The sequence below is a fragment of the Oncorhynchus keta genome, chromosome 14 (assembly GCF_023373465.1).
Source record: "Oncorhynchus keta strain PuntledgeMale-10-30-2019 chromosome 14, Oket_V2, whole genome shotgun sequence".
NCBI lineage: Eukaryota > Metazoa > Chordata > Actinopteri > Salmoniformes > Salmonidae > Oncorhynchus > Oncorhynchus keta.
This window is the reverse complement of record NC_068434.1, coordinates 70753308-70767227: the sequence shown is the minus strand read 5'-3', so window position 1 is coordinate 70767227 and position 13920 is coordinate 70753308. Positions and strand designations below refer to the sequence as shown.

At 44.1% G+C, this 13920-nt stretch overlaps 1 protein-coding gene across 5 annotated transcripts in view; it reads right to left on the bottom strand.

Annotated features, from left to right (window-relative positions):
• LOC118393920 (C-type lectin domain family 18 member A-like) overlaps positions 1 to 13920 on the bottom strand; it is a 120729-nt gene that overhangs the window by 85338 nt on the left and 21471 nt on the right. Inside the window, exon 12 of one of the 5 annotated variants that reach the window (XM_035787129.2) lies at positions 6544 to 6986. The exons of 3 other annotated variants lie outside the window; for them this stretch is intronic. In XM_035787129.2, coding sequence (XP_035643022.1) covers positions 6787 to 6986 — 200 coding nt within the window. In that variant the 3' untranslated portion in view covers positions 6544 to 6786. Of the gene's footprint in view, positions 1 to 6543; positions 6987 to 12215; positions 12699 to 13920 lie in introns of those variants that run through there. One more of the 5 variants, XM_035787130.2, reaches the window with a different exon arrangement.

Genomic DNA, 13920 nt, shown 5'->3' with positions numbered 1-13920 from the left:
GTTACAGAGTATAGCATATGGACAAACCCCACTGCAGCACAGCGGGACTGACATCTGAAGTTATGCTACAAACACATGAGATGTATATATGGTTGTATACTGGAAAAATGGATGCATGTGAATGTTCAAGGTGATATTGATCAGAGTGCTGCAGGCATTGTGGAGATGCACCCTGGGATATGGGACAGTCAGACTGTCCAACAACACTTTCCGAACTTGTGATGTGCTGAACAAAGAGAGCAGGCCCAGCCAAGCTCCAGCCGAGCCAGGCCCGGCTAGGTTCCTCAGTGGAGAATAATTGAAAGAAAAGTGTTTCATGTGATGACAAGTTAGCTAGGGGGAGGCAGGCAGATGAAACTATGTTTTGGGGTGGAGAGATGTCTTAATAAAAAAAATGGGATTTGTGTGTATTGTTTTGTATTGCTAGGTATTACTGCACTGTTGGAGTTAAAAAACACACATCTACAAATATGTGTATGTGACCAATACAATTTGATTTGGTTTGATTTGAGAGAAGGAGAGGCAGTCAACTTTGCATTAGCACCTTCTTGGTCGCGACAGAGGGCTGGCTGGGTCTAATGAGACAGAGGCAGTGGAGAGTACAGAGGAGAACGCTTTAGAACAGAGTAGCGTTCACTGACACCTACATTTATCATCCTCCGCAGCCCTGTCTCTCTCTCTGTCACGCCAGAGCCTGGTAGGCTCTCCCGGCCGGGACGATAACACTCTAACCAGACGTCTCTAACAACCAGCGCCACGGCCACAGAGCCTGATGAAAATCAGAACGGAGGGAGAGAGGAGGAGAGGAACAGAGAGAAAGAGACACTACATGGGAGAAAGGGAAAACAATATACAGCCAAATTGAATATATATTTAATGGGTTTCACCTGCACACACAGAAAACTAGAGGCCAAATGCAATTAGTTGTTTTTCAGTGTAAGGGATATGTCCCTACACAGTGGCTCAGAGGGAATCACACACTGAGGAACTCCCACACAGATGCACACATACACAGAGGCACACATACACACACAGACACACACATGCACTGATCCACTGAGACAGCAGCTCTGAAAGAGAAGAATCTCTCTAATCCTCGTAGCAGAAGTGATTTTCTGATTCTGCCGGCTCATCTCTCCTTTCCCACTTTATCTCTCTCTTTTTCACTCTCTCTGTGCAGAAGAAGAGAAGGATGATTAGCTGGGGAGAAGTGCGGCCCACTAATATAATAAGCAGGAAAATGGTTTTTCTAAGTGGGAGGAAGATATTAGGTGTCTTGTAAGTCCAATTTGCTGCCACCATCACAAACGAATGATTATCTCTCTCTATGCAAAATAAATCAAAGCACTGATTATGTGGAAGAGGCTCTCGGTCTCCGAACAATGTTGGAAATGAACATGCTTATGGATGGAGGGTTTTGTGTGTTCTGAAGAGCATACTTGTAAAAGCACACAGAAAGGACACGGAAACTACATATATTTGATTTTGAATTGCACATTTTTGGTCATTATTTTTGCCATTATTTAATCAAGTTTGTCCCAAGTGTTTCTGCTTGTGTTGGCTGCTTGTTCTGTGCATGACTCATACGGTTAGTTGCTCTGGATAAGAATGCCTGCAGAGTAACTGAACAGGAATGTAATGTGAATGAGATCCAGGTCTATGTTGACCTGACAGTGCAACTACGGCAATAAAACACACATGGTCCTTTACACACACACACACACACACACACACACACACACACACACACACACACACACACACACACACACACACACACACACACACACACACACACACACACACACACACACACACACACACACACACACACACACACACACACAAGGTGAAATCATCTCAAACCAGTGTCACTCTTTTTCATTGATGGATAACCTTTCACAAAATAGCATTCATTTTCTCGTTCTGTCTCTCTCTCCCTTTTTGTCTGATCATCAAGTTGAAGGTTGCTCAGTTACAGCTTCCCACTGTCGAAGCTTTTCCACCTGCCTGGTTTAATAGTTTTACACCGTCATCCTCTCTGACGCGTCTCTACTCTCGCCACAACCTAACGACCCACTCCTTCTCTCCCTGCTGTAAGTGATCTCAGCACTGTCAAGGTCAGCTGCAGTGTGTCTACACTACACATGAGGAGCCTTTACCAGAACTCACTGTAAAGGAGGGTGAATATAGCAAAAATATCTCATAGTTTCCCTTCAATATTTGACGTATTATTGGATGACCGTCTATTTTTGACACATTATTTCCATGTGGTTACATGGAAACAGAAACAACTCAAAGGGTTTCGTTTAGGTTTTCATTCTGAGTGGTTACGGTTAGGGCTATGGTTTGGTGAAGGCTTAAAACAAAATTATTCAAAACAATGCACTATTACCATCAGGTATCATCAGTATTCACAGTATTCTTGCGGCTTGCTAGAGCATTGTGAACTGCCATAGCGCGGTGGTCTAAACAGTGTTCTGGCGCCGAGCATCACCAGTTGGCTCCCAGTGCTGGGCAATCGCTTACATTCTTGGGGGTGAGCGGCCAGGAAGGCATATATTGACGTTGTCATGACGTTGGCCTGTTGGGGGAGGTTTATGACCCCATAAATACCTTCCACCGTTTCTCTCTCTCACTACTCTATAGAGTTGACCTTTGAAAAGCCCTTTGTTAACAGAGATTCTGGGAACATCAAAAGGTGGGAAACGGAACCATATTTCGGTATTCCAACCAGTTGAAAATATGCATTGGTACTTAATGAATATGATGTCAGATCAGTTGGCGTACTGATAATAGGACGACATAAAGTGTATCTTGGAAAGTCGACACATTCTAGTTATCAGATTCACATGGAATTGTTGTGCAATTTAAATGTTTAAATATGAAACTATTTGTGAAAAGATTAAATGTAATTTTTAGCTTCTCAATGAGAGAACGGTTTGTCAGAAGAACACCACTCTGCTCAATCAGAGGCCCCGCCCAAGTGAACAGACATGAGTTGTAAACTATGAAACACGACCTCCTTTCACCACTATATAAGCCCTGTTACGAAAATGTAACATCCTGTTCCAAGGACGTAGGACTTATGGTCCCCACATTGAAAGGACAAAGACCACCTACAGAACTAAGCCAACCTCATCAACAACCTAACTGAATTAGCATCGAATTTCAACATGAAGGGGACGACCTACACGCTGGAAGGATGAATTTCAACTATACCAGAATATAGCATGAGCATATAGCATGGTAACTTGGTATGTACTTTGAACCCTTATTCACTAAAGAAGTGATACCTCCTAGCCGTTGCGTTAGCGCAGCAACTGTAGACGTGGGCTAGGAGAGGACAGACAGAGTATCTATTATACCACACGACGACGGTACTACCAAGTATCCAGTTTACCACCAGAGACATTCTTCAAAGAACAAGAGATCCCTGCTGGGCAACCCGGCCTACTATCTACGACCAAGCCACCGAAGCGCAGCTCAGAGTAAATATTTATTGCATTTTCCTTTTTCAAATGGGCGGTAATTTAGAATGCATAAGATACTGTACAATCTTTTTTGTTCCTCAGTCTTCCCGCTCTTTCATTCAAAACCCAACCCCCTTTCTTTGTGTAACCAGCCGTCATAACTGTTCCATCCGTTAGGGACGTTTCCCTTTATGACATAATTTGTAATCAATGTATGATCCATTCTGTGTAGATGTAATTCTGTGTGATTATTTAGGTATGTAGTAAATAAATAATTAAACCACATTTTGTATTGCTGATTCAACTTGTTAGCCAGGGTTTGTGAAGATAACCAATACTTTACAACTTTCAGATGAGACTAAATAAGGTGATGATTAAATATTGACTGCTATTGAGGTAAAAGATTACCAGGTCTTTAAGAGTTTATTCGGAAGATAACCGCTCTATAAACATTATTTCGTGGTGCCCCAACTTTCTAGTTAATTACATTTAGCTGATTAGCTTAATCGGGTAATATTAATTACAGAGAAATTATTTTATAGAATAGCATGTAATATCACTTATTCCGGCATAGCCAGACACGACAATGTTCTAAGGACCTCTTCAAACGTCCAAAACCGAATAGAGGTTTGAATAGAGAGGGATGTATGAGGAGAGTGATGGGATGAATATGGGGAGTTGTGAGTGTTTGTATGTTTGCTGTAGAACAGTATATGTACAGTATAACAGGAATCAACATACAATCAGATAAAAGGATAAGGGGTATTGAAAATATGAAACATTTAAATGAGAAAATAGTGACAGGAGGAGTAATGGAAAGAGTGACAGGAGGAGTAATGGAAAGAGTGATAGGAGGAGTAATGGAAATAGTGACAGGAGGAGTAATGGAAAGATTGACAGGAGGAGTAATGGAAAGAGTGACAGGAGGAGTAATGTAAAGAGTGACATGAGGAGTAATGGAAAGAGTGACAGGAGGAGTAATGGAAAGAGTGACAGGAGGAGTAATGGAAAGAGTGACAGGAGGAGTAATGGAAAGAGTGACAGGAGGAGTAATGGAAAGAGTGACAGGAGGAGTAATGGAAAGAGTGACAGGAGGAGTAATGGAAAGAGTGACAGGAGGAGTAATGGAAAGAGTGACAGGAGGAGTAATGGAAAGAGTGACAGGAGGAGTAATGGAAAGAGTGACAGGAGGAGTAATGGAAAGAGTGACAGGAGGAGTAATGGAAATAGTGGGTTGTTTTCTTTGGACATTCAAATAGCCATTTTGTCCAGTGTGTTTGTCTTTCTCAGACTGAATGGAATTCTCCTTCACTGCCTAGTCATCTGTTTTCTAATCCCACATTCAATAAGCCTGTTTGTCTTCATTGATTTGTCTAAATAAACTGTGAAGTCACTGTGTGTGTATGTGCTTGTAATCTGTGTGTCTTGTATCTGATTTGTGCTAAATAAACTGTGTGCTTGTATCTGTGTGCTTGTATCTGTGTGCTTGTATCTGTGTGCTTGTATCTGTGTGCTTGTATCTGTGTGCTTGTATCTGTGTGCTTGTATCTGTGTGCTTGTATCTGTGTGCTTGTATCTGTGTGCTTGCACGGGTGTATATTTGTGTCTTTTCCTACCACTCTATTCCCCTCACGTCGAGACACCCAGTTTAAAATGTGGTCTTTCCAGCACTGAGGGGAAATCAATATGGCACGACGCTAAATACAATAGAGACGACTAGCTCCACACAATAGAAAGCTGAACAAATGCCCCAAAAAAGAAAAGCTCTATCCTCATAGCAATGGACCTTTTGATTAAGACTACAGTGTTTAGCTACTCTATCAACACATGGATACTCTGTGGTGAGAGAGAGAGAGAGAGAGAGAGAGAGAGAGAGAGAGAGAGAGAGAGAGAAAATATATGTTGTTCCTCGCTGCAGGGAGTAGAGTAAGAGAGCTGTGTAAAGTCATGCCACTCCTCCTGTCCAACCGCCTGCACAAGCAAACAACAACAAACTCTGTCAGTCTTCTTTCACAATCAACTCATGAAGAGGATCAAAGACAAATAAATGTTTCAAAAGATTTATCTGTCATCAGCTCCATTCTTGTCTGCTCCTCTCACTCATAGGTCAGAGTAGGTGGGTGGGTGGTATCCCTTTACACAGGGTTACACCCTTTCATCCTCTCTTTCCCTCCTCATCCTCACCCCTCTCCTTCCCTTTCTTCCCACTTCGACTAACGATACCCCCCCCCGTCGCACTGCATCGCCCTTTGAAGTTAATAAGACAAACTATCAGCCGTACCCATTTTAATTAGAAAACGGACAGAATGATTACATTTTTAATTGAAGCTGTCATTTTCAATTAAGATATGACGTCCTTGAGAGGCCCTCTCACCTCTCCCTCTGTTATTTATTCATTTATTGGCACACTCCCTCACTTTTCTACTCCTCTGCCAGATCCCCTCCTCCCCTCTACCTCTCCTCTTCCCAGAGCTAAAGACCCGTCTCATCAGTTGACCAGGTGCACCTCTCCACTGTGGAGGACCATCCTCTCTCCTCTATGCCCTTTTCCACCCTTCCTCTCTCTCTCTCCAGTCCAAACTCCTCCCTCCTCTTATCGCTTCTCTTTTCCCCTCCCATCTCCTCTGTTTCTGCCTCACGCTCCGCTCCATGTTTTTGCTTCCTCCCTCACTCCTCTATCTCACTCCTTTCCTTGCTTCTCCCCGTCTCCTTGTTTCTCCACTCCTTCTCCTCCACATCCCACTTTCACTCTACTCTCCTCGTCTATCCCTGTATTCCTCCCACTCTCCAACACTCCTCATCTCTTCATCCTCCCCTCTCCTCCCTCCCTCTCCAATAAATGGTTCTAATCAGAGGGCTGAAGAGATACATTAGCCTCTCTGGCGTGTCTGAGACGAGCCCTGTCTCTCCCTGCCTTGCCATCTTTTCTTTCCACACACACAAACACACACACACAGCATTCCAAGTTAGACCACATTTAACAGAAGAATGCTTGCAACTGATTTTATTTTGATCTGATCGGAGGCTGACGATGATTTCGTATCCTCCTTGAGGCCATTAAGTGTTGAAAAATCAAATGCAAAGGAAGACTTTATTGGGATGAAGTAAACAGCAGGTCAAATCCATTATCTTCACAGTAGAGGCTCATGGACATTCTGAAATGTTCTCAATGTCCATAATGTCCATAAAGACACTGGGACTAAACGTTGGAAAAACAAAAAGTCATGATAGATGCTCATTAAAATAAATAGATGTTATACTTTGCTTAGGAGAATTATGAGTTCTATGAGTTGCAACGAGCCTAGTCTGTCTATCATGGCTTAATATCATCAGCTGGAACTAATGCATCTAAAGCAAACCAATCAACTCTATTTCCCATGTCCCACTCCAGTGCATGTTGAATGTCTTGGCCTGAGCTGAACACGACCCTATTATAAAGAGTGGGGTTAGAGGTCCCATCCAGGTTAGCTGCTGTAGATTCTGAGGACGGGGGACGCCATTTTGAGATGAAACCTGCAGCCGTGATGGAGAACATGTAAACAGAGGGAGAGTAAGTCAAATGGTTAATAACAAGACAAAGTGGTCACTGACTGAAAACGTACGGTTCCTCCCCCCTCCCCGTTATCATCCGACCTCTTCCTGTTCCTCCCCCCTCCTATTGCCAGACATACACTAGCTGGAGTGGGCAGTTCTTTTCTCTCCATCTCGTGGTGAGGAGGCTCTCAAGAGCAGCCAGGGCCATTCTGTCCTCACAGCACAATGCTGCTTTCTCATTAACTCTTATCAAAGTTTATCTGGCATCCAAATGCAATGTGCCGGGCGCTCAGTCTGCAATAAAGAGAGGAGTAGACAAAGACAGAGGGAAGAGAGAATAGAGAGAACATGTTTCCATAATGTAGATAAAGGGCTAAAATATATTGGTTTAATGATGAGGGGAACTGTAGCGTATTCACAAGCTCCCCTTTTGAATAGATTCAGTTATTGGTTTGGGCTAAAATTAGTTACTGGTCCTATTAGGCAGTGGGCCCTGATAATTCTCTCTCCCCATAACCATATAATTGGCTTTGTGTGTATGGATTTGGAGGGCTGGGAAATAAATGAGAAATGCATTAGTACCTTGGAGAGAAATAAAGATGCAACCTTATCAACCTATCCTACAGAGTGTTTCTCTGAGCAGTGGCATGTTATTTACTCTTCAACTAGTTCTCCCAAACACATTGAGGTTATACAGGGGACAAGGGGTTCACATCTGGGTGAACGTCGGGGGCAACACTGGGGCGGCAGGTAGCCTAGTGGTTAGAGTGTTGGACCAGAAAGGCTGCTAGATCCCTGAGCTAACAAGGTAAAAATGTCATTCTGCCCCTGAACGGCATTTTAAATAAGAATTTGTTCTTAACTGACCTGCCTAGTTAAATAAACAAATAAACAGTCTCTGATGCTGGCCCTTAATTGGGCAATCAGGGCCATTGATTGGTTGGAGAATCCACTCACCTGCTGTCTCAGGTCTTAATCAGTTAGTAAAAGGTAGGGATGAAAACCAGAACACACTGCATCCCCCAATGACTGGAGGGACATAGGTTTATGCTAACTCTATAGGCCTTGTCTACTACTGTCTATATCCCCTATCATCAACCTCCCCATAAGAGTCGTAATCAGACATCCCTCTCTCACCCCCTCGTTGCAGGTGGGCATTGGAGCCCTCATTACCATTGGAATGTAAAATGCTTTAATTGACTACTGATTGCAGCCTTCAGTAGCCCTGCTGCTTTGACATACTTATATACCCAGAAAGAGAGAGGAGAGAGAGAGAGAGGAAAGAGAGAGAGAGGGGAAAGAGAAAGGAGAGAGAGGAGAAAAAGAGAGGAAAGAGAGAGAGGAGAGAGAGGTGAAAGAGAGAGGAGAGAGAGGAGAAAGAGAGAGGAAAGAGAGAGGAGAAAAGGAAAGAGAGAGGAGAGAGAGAGAGGAAAGAGAGAGGAGAAAGAGAGAGAGATGGAAACGGTGGGAGAGAGAGAGAGAGAGAGAGGAGAGAGAGAGAGATGGAAAAGGTGGGAGAGAGAGAGAGGGATGGAAAAGGTGGGAGAGAGAGAGAGAGAAAGGGATGGAAAAGGTGGGAGAGAGAGAGAGAGAAAGGGATGGAAAAGGTGGGAGAGAGAGAGAGAGAGGGAGAGAGAAAGAGGAGAGAGAGAGAGAGAGAGAGAGAGAGAGAGAGAGAGAGAGAGAGAGAGAGAGAGAGAGAGAGAGAAAGGGATGTAAAAGGTGGGAGAGAAAGAGAGAGAGAGGAACAGAGCCAGTGAATATAATAGAAAAAGTAATAGAAGGACAGAGAGAGAAACACCTCCAGAATAAATGAGCCATAGCGGAGGAGAGGAGAGGAAGGGTTGGGTCTGAAGGGGAGCTCAGTTATCTGTGAGCTCTGAGTAATTGGCTCTATTGTTGTGGCTGATTATCAGCCGCTGGTTTAACCAGACTAATCTGGAGCTCTCCTCCCCGCTGAAAGGCCCACATATCTCCTCCACATGCCGCCAGCTACACTACCACTACGCTGCTATTCAGGTACTTTATTCTTCTTCTGTGAAAGAGAGCAGTGAACGGCGTCACCATTTTTACCCCTGGCTTCCTCCATGGTGATTCACACGGCACTTCGTTGTGTAGATAAATATCTGTAGGAATCAGAGGAGACTGTCTGATCCCATAAACACCACAGAATCGTTTAATCATGACGGATGGTGTCTGTGGGAGTGGATCCATGCAGCTCAGACGAACCCCCGCTGCATTATGAAGTCCACAAACCCAAATATTTAAACAAGACTCGGTGTTAGGTTAAATCAGACTCCGCTAGAGTTATGCATGTGTGTATCTGAGAGAATTCAGTTGGGGGGTGTTGTGTGTGTGTGCGTGCGTGCGTGCTTGCTTGTGTTTGACAATGAGAAAGAAGTGCCTCAGTCTGTCCCTCTCAACATGTGTGTATGCTCGCGCGCGTGTGTGTGTGTGTGTGTGTGTGTGTGTGTGTGTGTGTGTGTGTGTGTGTGTGTGTGTGTGTGTGTGTGTGTGTGTGTGTGTGTGTGTGTGTGTGTGTGTGTGTGTGTGTGTGTGTGTGTGTGTGTGTGTGTGTGTGTGTGTGTGTGTGTGTGTGTGTGTGTGTAAGAGCTGTGGGTTGTGGGGATGCTGCTCTTCCCCTGCTCCCTCTTTAATTGGCTCCTGGCCCATTGGCCTTGCTTGAATGGAGAGTCATTTAGAGACTTTCCCTCTCACACACAACAGTAATTGTCATCCTCCTTCCGCTCGCTGCCCCAGGAGAAATTGCATTCCTGTTTCCTTACAATGGTGGGTCGGTGGCGGACTAGGGCAGTAATATCACTGTTATTACCATGACAATGGGAGCTAATTCCACTGGCACTGCCTCCATTCTGAGGCGAGCTACGGCGCCAGCTTATCAGAGGGCACCATGAGACCAGCGGGCTGCAGGCCGGCCAGCCACGCTAACACTGGCTCTAGGATAGGGCTCTGTCTCTTACATGGAGCATGGGCACACACACACACACACACACACACACACACACACACACACACACACACACACACACACACACACACACACACACACACACACACACACACACACACACACACACACACACACACACACACACACACACACGTGAAGGTACTCTCATATACACACACGTATAGAACATGGGCAAACACACACTCTCTGTAACATGCATGATACACACATACAGAGTATATCCAGTGCACGCTATGGCTGGGCGATCACATTCATTTGGTTCATTCAAATGTACGTTTTTGTGCGATATTCCAAATGCCTGTATTACATTTTCGTTTTAATGAACGTTTATGTCCTCACGTTGTCTTTTTGGTCTCGTCTCATTCACTCGTTCTGTGCCGTGTCAGAGAGGAAGAGGCAGAGCGAGAGGTTTCACTCTCTCCAGAATCTGTCCAAAATAAACTCTATGCGTTTCTACGAGCTTATTTTGGACCTAAGCTTGTCGCCGTCCTTCCCACCTTTGGGACAATGACTCCCATTGTTAGGGTGGAGACATGAGTATCTCATCATTATAACTCTGGCAGTGTGCACCTTCCCATTTACACACACACACCAAGCCCCTCCCCCTGCCTCTCAAAACAACAAAGGTGACATCACTTCTTCCTCTCTGATAAGCGGTTTCAACACGCTATTTGCATTTGAGGTTTGGTGGTCCAACAGAATGGGTCACATGGACACCGAAACACATTGAGATATTATTTTACTGTAATAGAGTAGAAGGTATTGATACTCTTTTTATGTCTCAACTTCTCTAAAACTGGAGTCTCAATGAACATTGATTCTGGAAATGTAATGCTCTGCACAGAATGACAGTGGACAGGCTGACATGCTGTTCAAACAGTTGGAGACGGACAGAAGGGTGTGTTCATAACAAATGAACGGTTTTGCCTTGTAATCTAGCAAAAAACTTGAAATATAAAGATTAGTTTGAGACCTGTGTTCATTTTATATAATGCCTGCTACAACGTTAGTCATTATTAGTGAATGTACACTATGTATGGTTTTTAACAAAAATGGATTTCTCATAGACAGACTTGAAAGCCAGTGATTATTGCAAAGAAAGCCAGTTAAAATATTTAGATAAAGTAATTATATATAGCCTGGTCAATTTCACAAGCCCTGAATTCATTTGATTATTGCTGACTGTTTGAAATGCAGTGTATTTGACCTTTAATTGTACAACAAAGCTTAGCTAGAAAAACCTTAAAATAATCTAGATACTGTATATCATGAATCGCCCATAAGTGAAAAAAATGTAGATCTGATTTGTAGGCATTATCAGCCAGCCCTAGTGCACCCACACACTTTACATGCATACATGTAAATCAAGACACAGTCGCAGCACACGCATTGTCATACAAACAGTTAGAAGCTCGAAAACCAGTTTCATCTGCATTATGGCAGGCATGTCTATCACATGAACACAGTATCTACATTTCTTACTGCATCTACAATCAATACCACGTTATCAGTTTGTTCAGTGTAGAGCAGAACAACCCTGACTATGACCTACTGTAAGTCAAAATGCCTCCCTGTATTCTTTACTGTAAATGCATAGTGATTTCTCAAGGCTGATTTGCTGTGTGGTGAATATGGGTGATTGTACTTCCATTTTAAAAACAACTATTTCAGTAGTTTTGTCTTTTGTACCAATCAGCTGTTGAGTGGCAGCGCGTCTACGTAGTGGGCTTGGCATTAACACCACTGATGAATGCAGGTACGGTAAACACACACACACTGTTATTGCTCGTCTTCCTCCTCCACTGCCCACCTGTTAACCTGGTGACCTTCTCCCAGCTTTGTTCATTTGCATGATTCCACTGCAGCACTGCAGGTTGGTTTAATCCCTCTCTCTGCAGCCGACTCCTCCCCTCATACTCCCACCCTCATCCCCTTCTCCCCTCCTAGTGCTGCCTGCCAGACAGCTGAACACACTCATCCCTGGTCCATAGGGATTGCTGGACACTGTCTGTGATGTCACCTCAGAGACGCTCCCAACACACAGGAGTAAAACTGGCCTCTTCCCAAACTAGTGTAGGACACACATCACAGTGCCACGTTCACAAACTATTGCAAACAAACACTCACATACTAGAACACAAAAGTTTCACTAAAAACCATACACACTCACAGAGACCAATATAATTACCCAGTCTGGAAAAATACCCCACAACACATTGTAGCAAACCGTTTTAATTCACTTACTGGATGATTGAGAAAGCAAAAATAGTGGTTGTCATGGTACTGTACATTCAGTGCATTGGGGAGAATTGTACAATCAAACTGACAATGAAGGGAGGCAGTTATGGCAAACATCACAAATGAATCATAATTTAGCTAAGTCTGAAAAAAATAATATGCAATACAGAAAACAGTACAGTACAAAACAGATTTGTGCTGCCATGGACCATCTACAGTTGAGCACTGGATAGACGGGCCCAGTCCTGACCAGCAACAGGGGATATGTGCAACAAGGGTTGGAGTGAAAAACACTGGATGAAATAAGACCAATAAGACCAGCTTCTGCTTGACACACCCAGACCGGGTCCAACGAACGGCCCAAACGACCCACCTCCCCAACCCCTCCAATGCTGTGCTCTCCACCCCCGAGTGCAGAGTTCATCACCGGCCAACCTCCCACAGGGCTATGTGCTCTGGACCTGTGGATGTACACACACACACACACACACACACACACACACACACACACACACACACACACACACACACACACACACACACACACACACACACACACACACAGAGGAGTAATAGAGACAGACAGAGTAGAGGGAATAAATGGTATGGAATGTATCCCAAATCCCCAGTAATCGTAGCCTGGGCTCCATTCAGACGTGAGTGTGCAGAGAACATTAATATTCTACAACACAGCGGAGGAGGCTAATAATGGAGCACCTTTTCTCTATAGACACATACTGTACACACACCACACATACTGTACACACCCACACATACTGTACACACACCACACATACTGTACACACCCACACATACTGTACACACACCACACATACTGTACACACACCACACATACTGTACACACACCACACATACTGTACACACCCACACATACTGTACACACACCACACATACTGTACACACACCACACATACTGTACACACACCACACACACACCACACATACTGTACACACACCACACATACTGTACACACACCACACATACTGTACACACACACAACATACTGTACACACACCACACATACTGTACACCCACCACACATACTGTACACACACCACACATACTGTACACACACCACACATACTGTACACACACCACACATACTGTACACACACCACACATACTGTACACACCACACATACTGTACACACACCACACATACTGTATACACACCACACATACTGTACACACACCACACATACTGTACACACACCACACATACTGTACACACACCACACATACTGTACACACCACACATACTGTACACACACCACACATACTGTACACACACCACACATACTGTACACACACCACACATACTGTACACACACCACACATACTGTACACACACCACACATACTGTACACACACCACACATACTGTACACACACCACACATACTGTACACACACCACACATACTGTACACACACCACACATACTGTACACACACCACACATACTGTACACACACTGTACACACACACACATACTGTACACACCCACACATACACACACCACACATACTGTACACACCCACACATACTGTACACACACCACACATACTGTACACACACCACACATACTGTACACACCACACATACTGTACACACACCACACATACTGTACACACACCACACATACTGTACACACCCACACATACT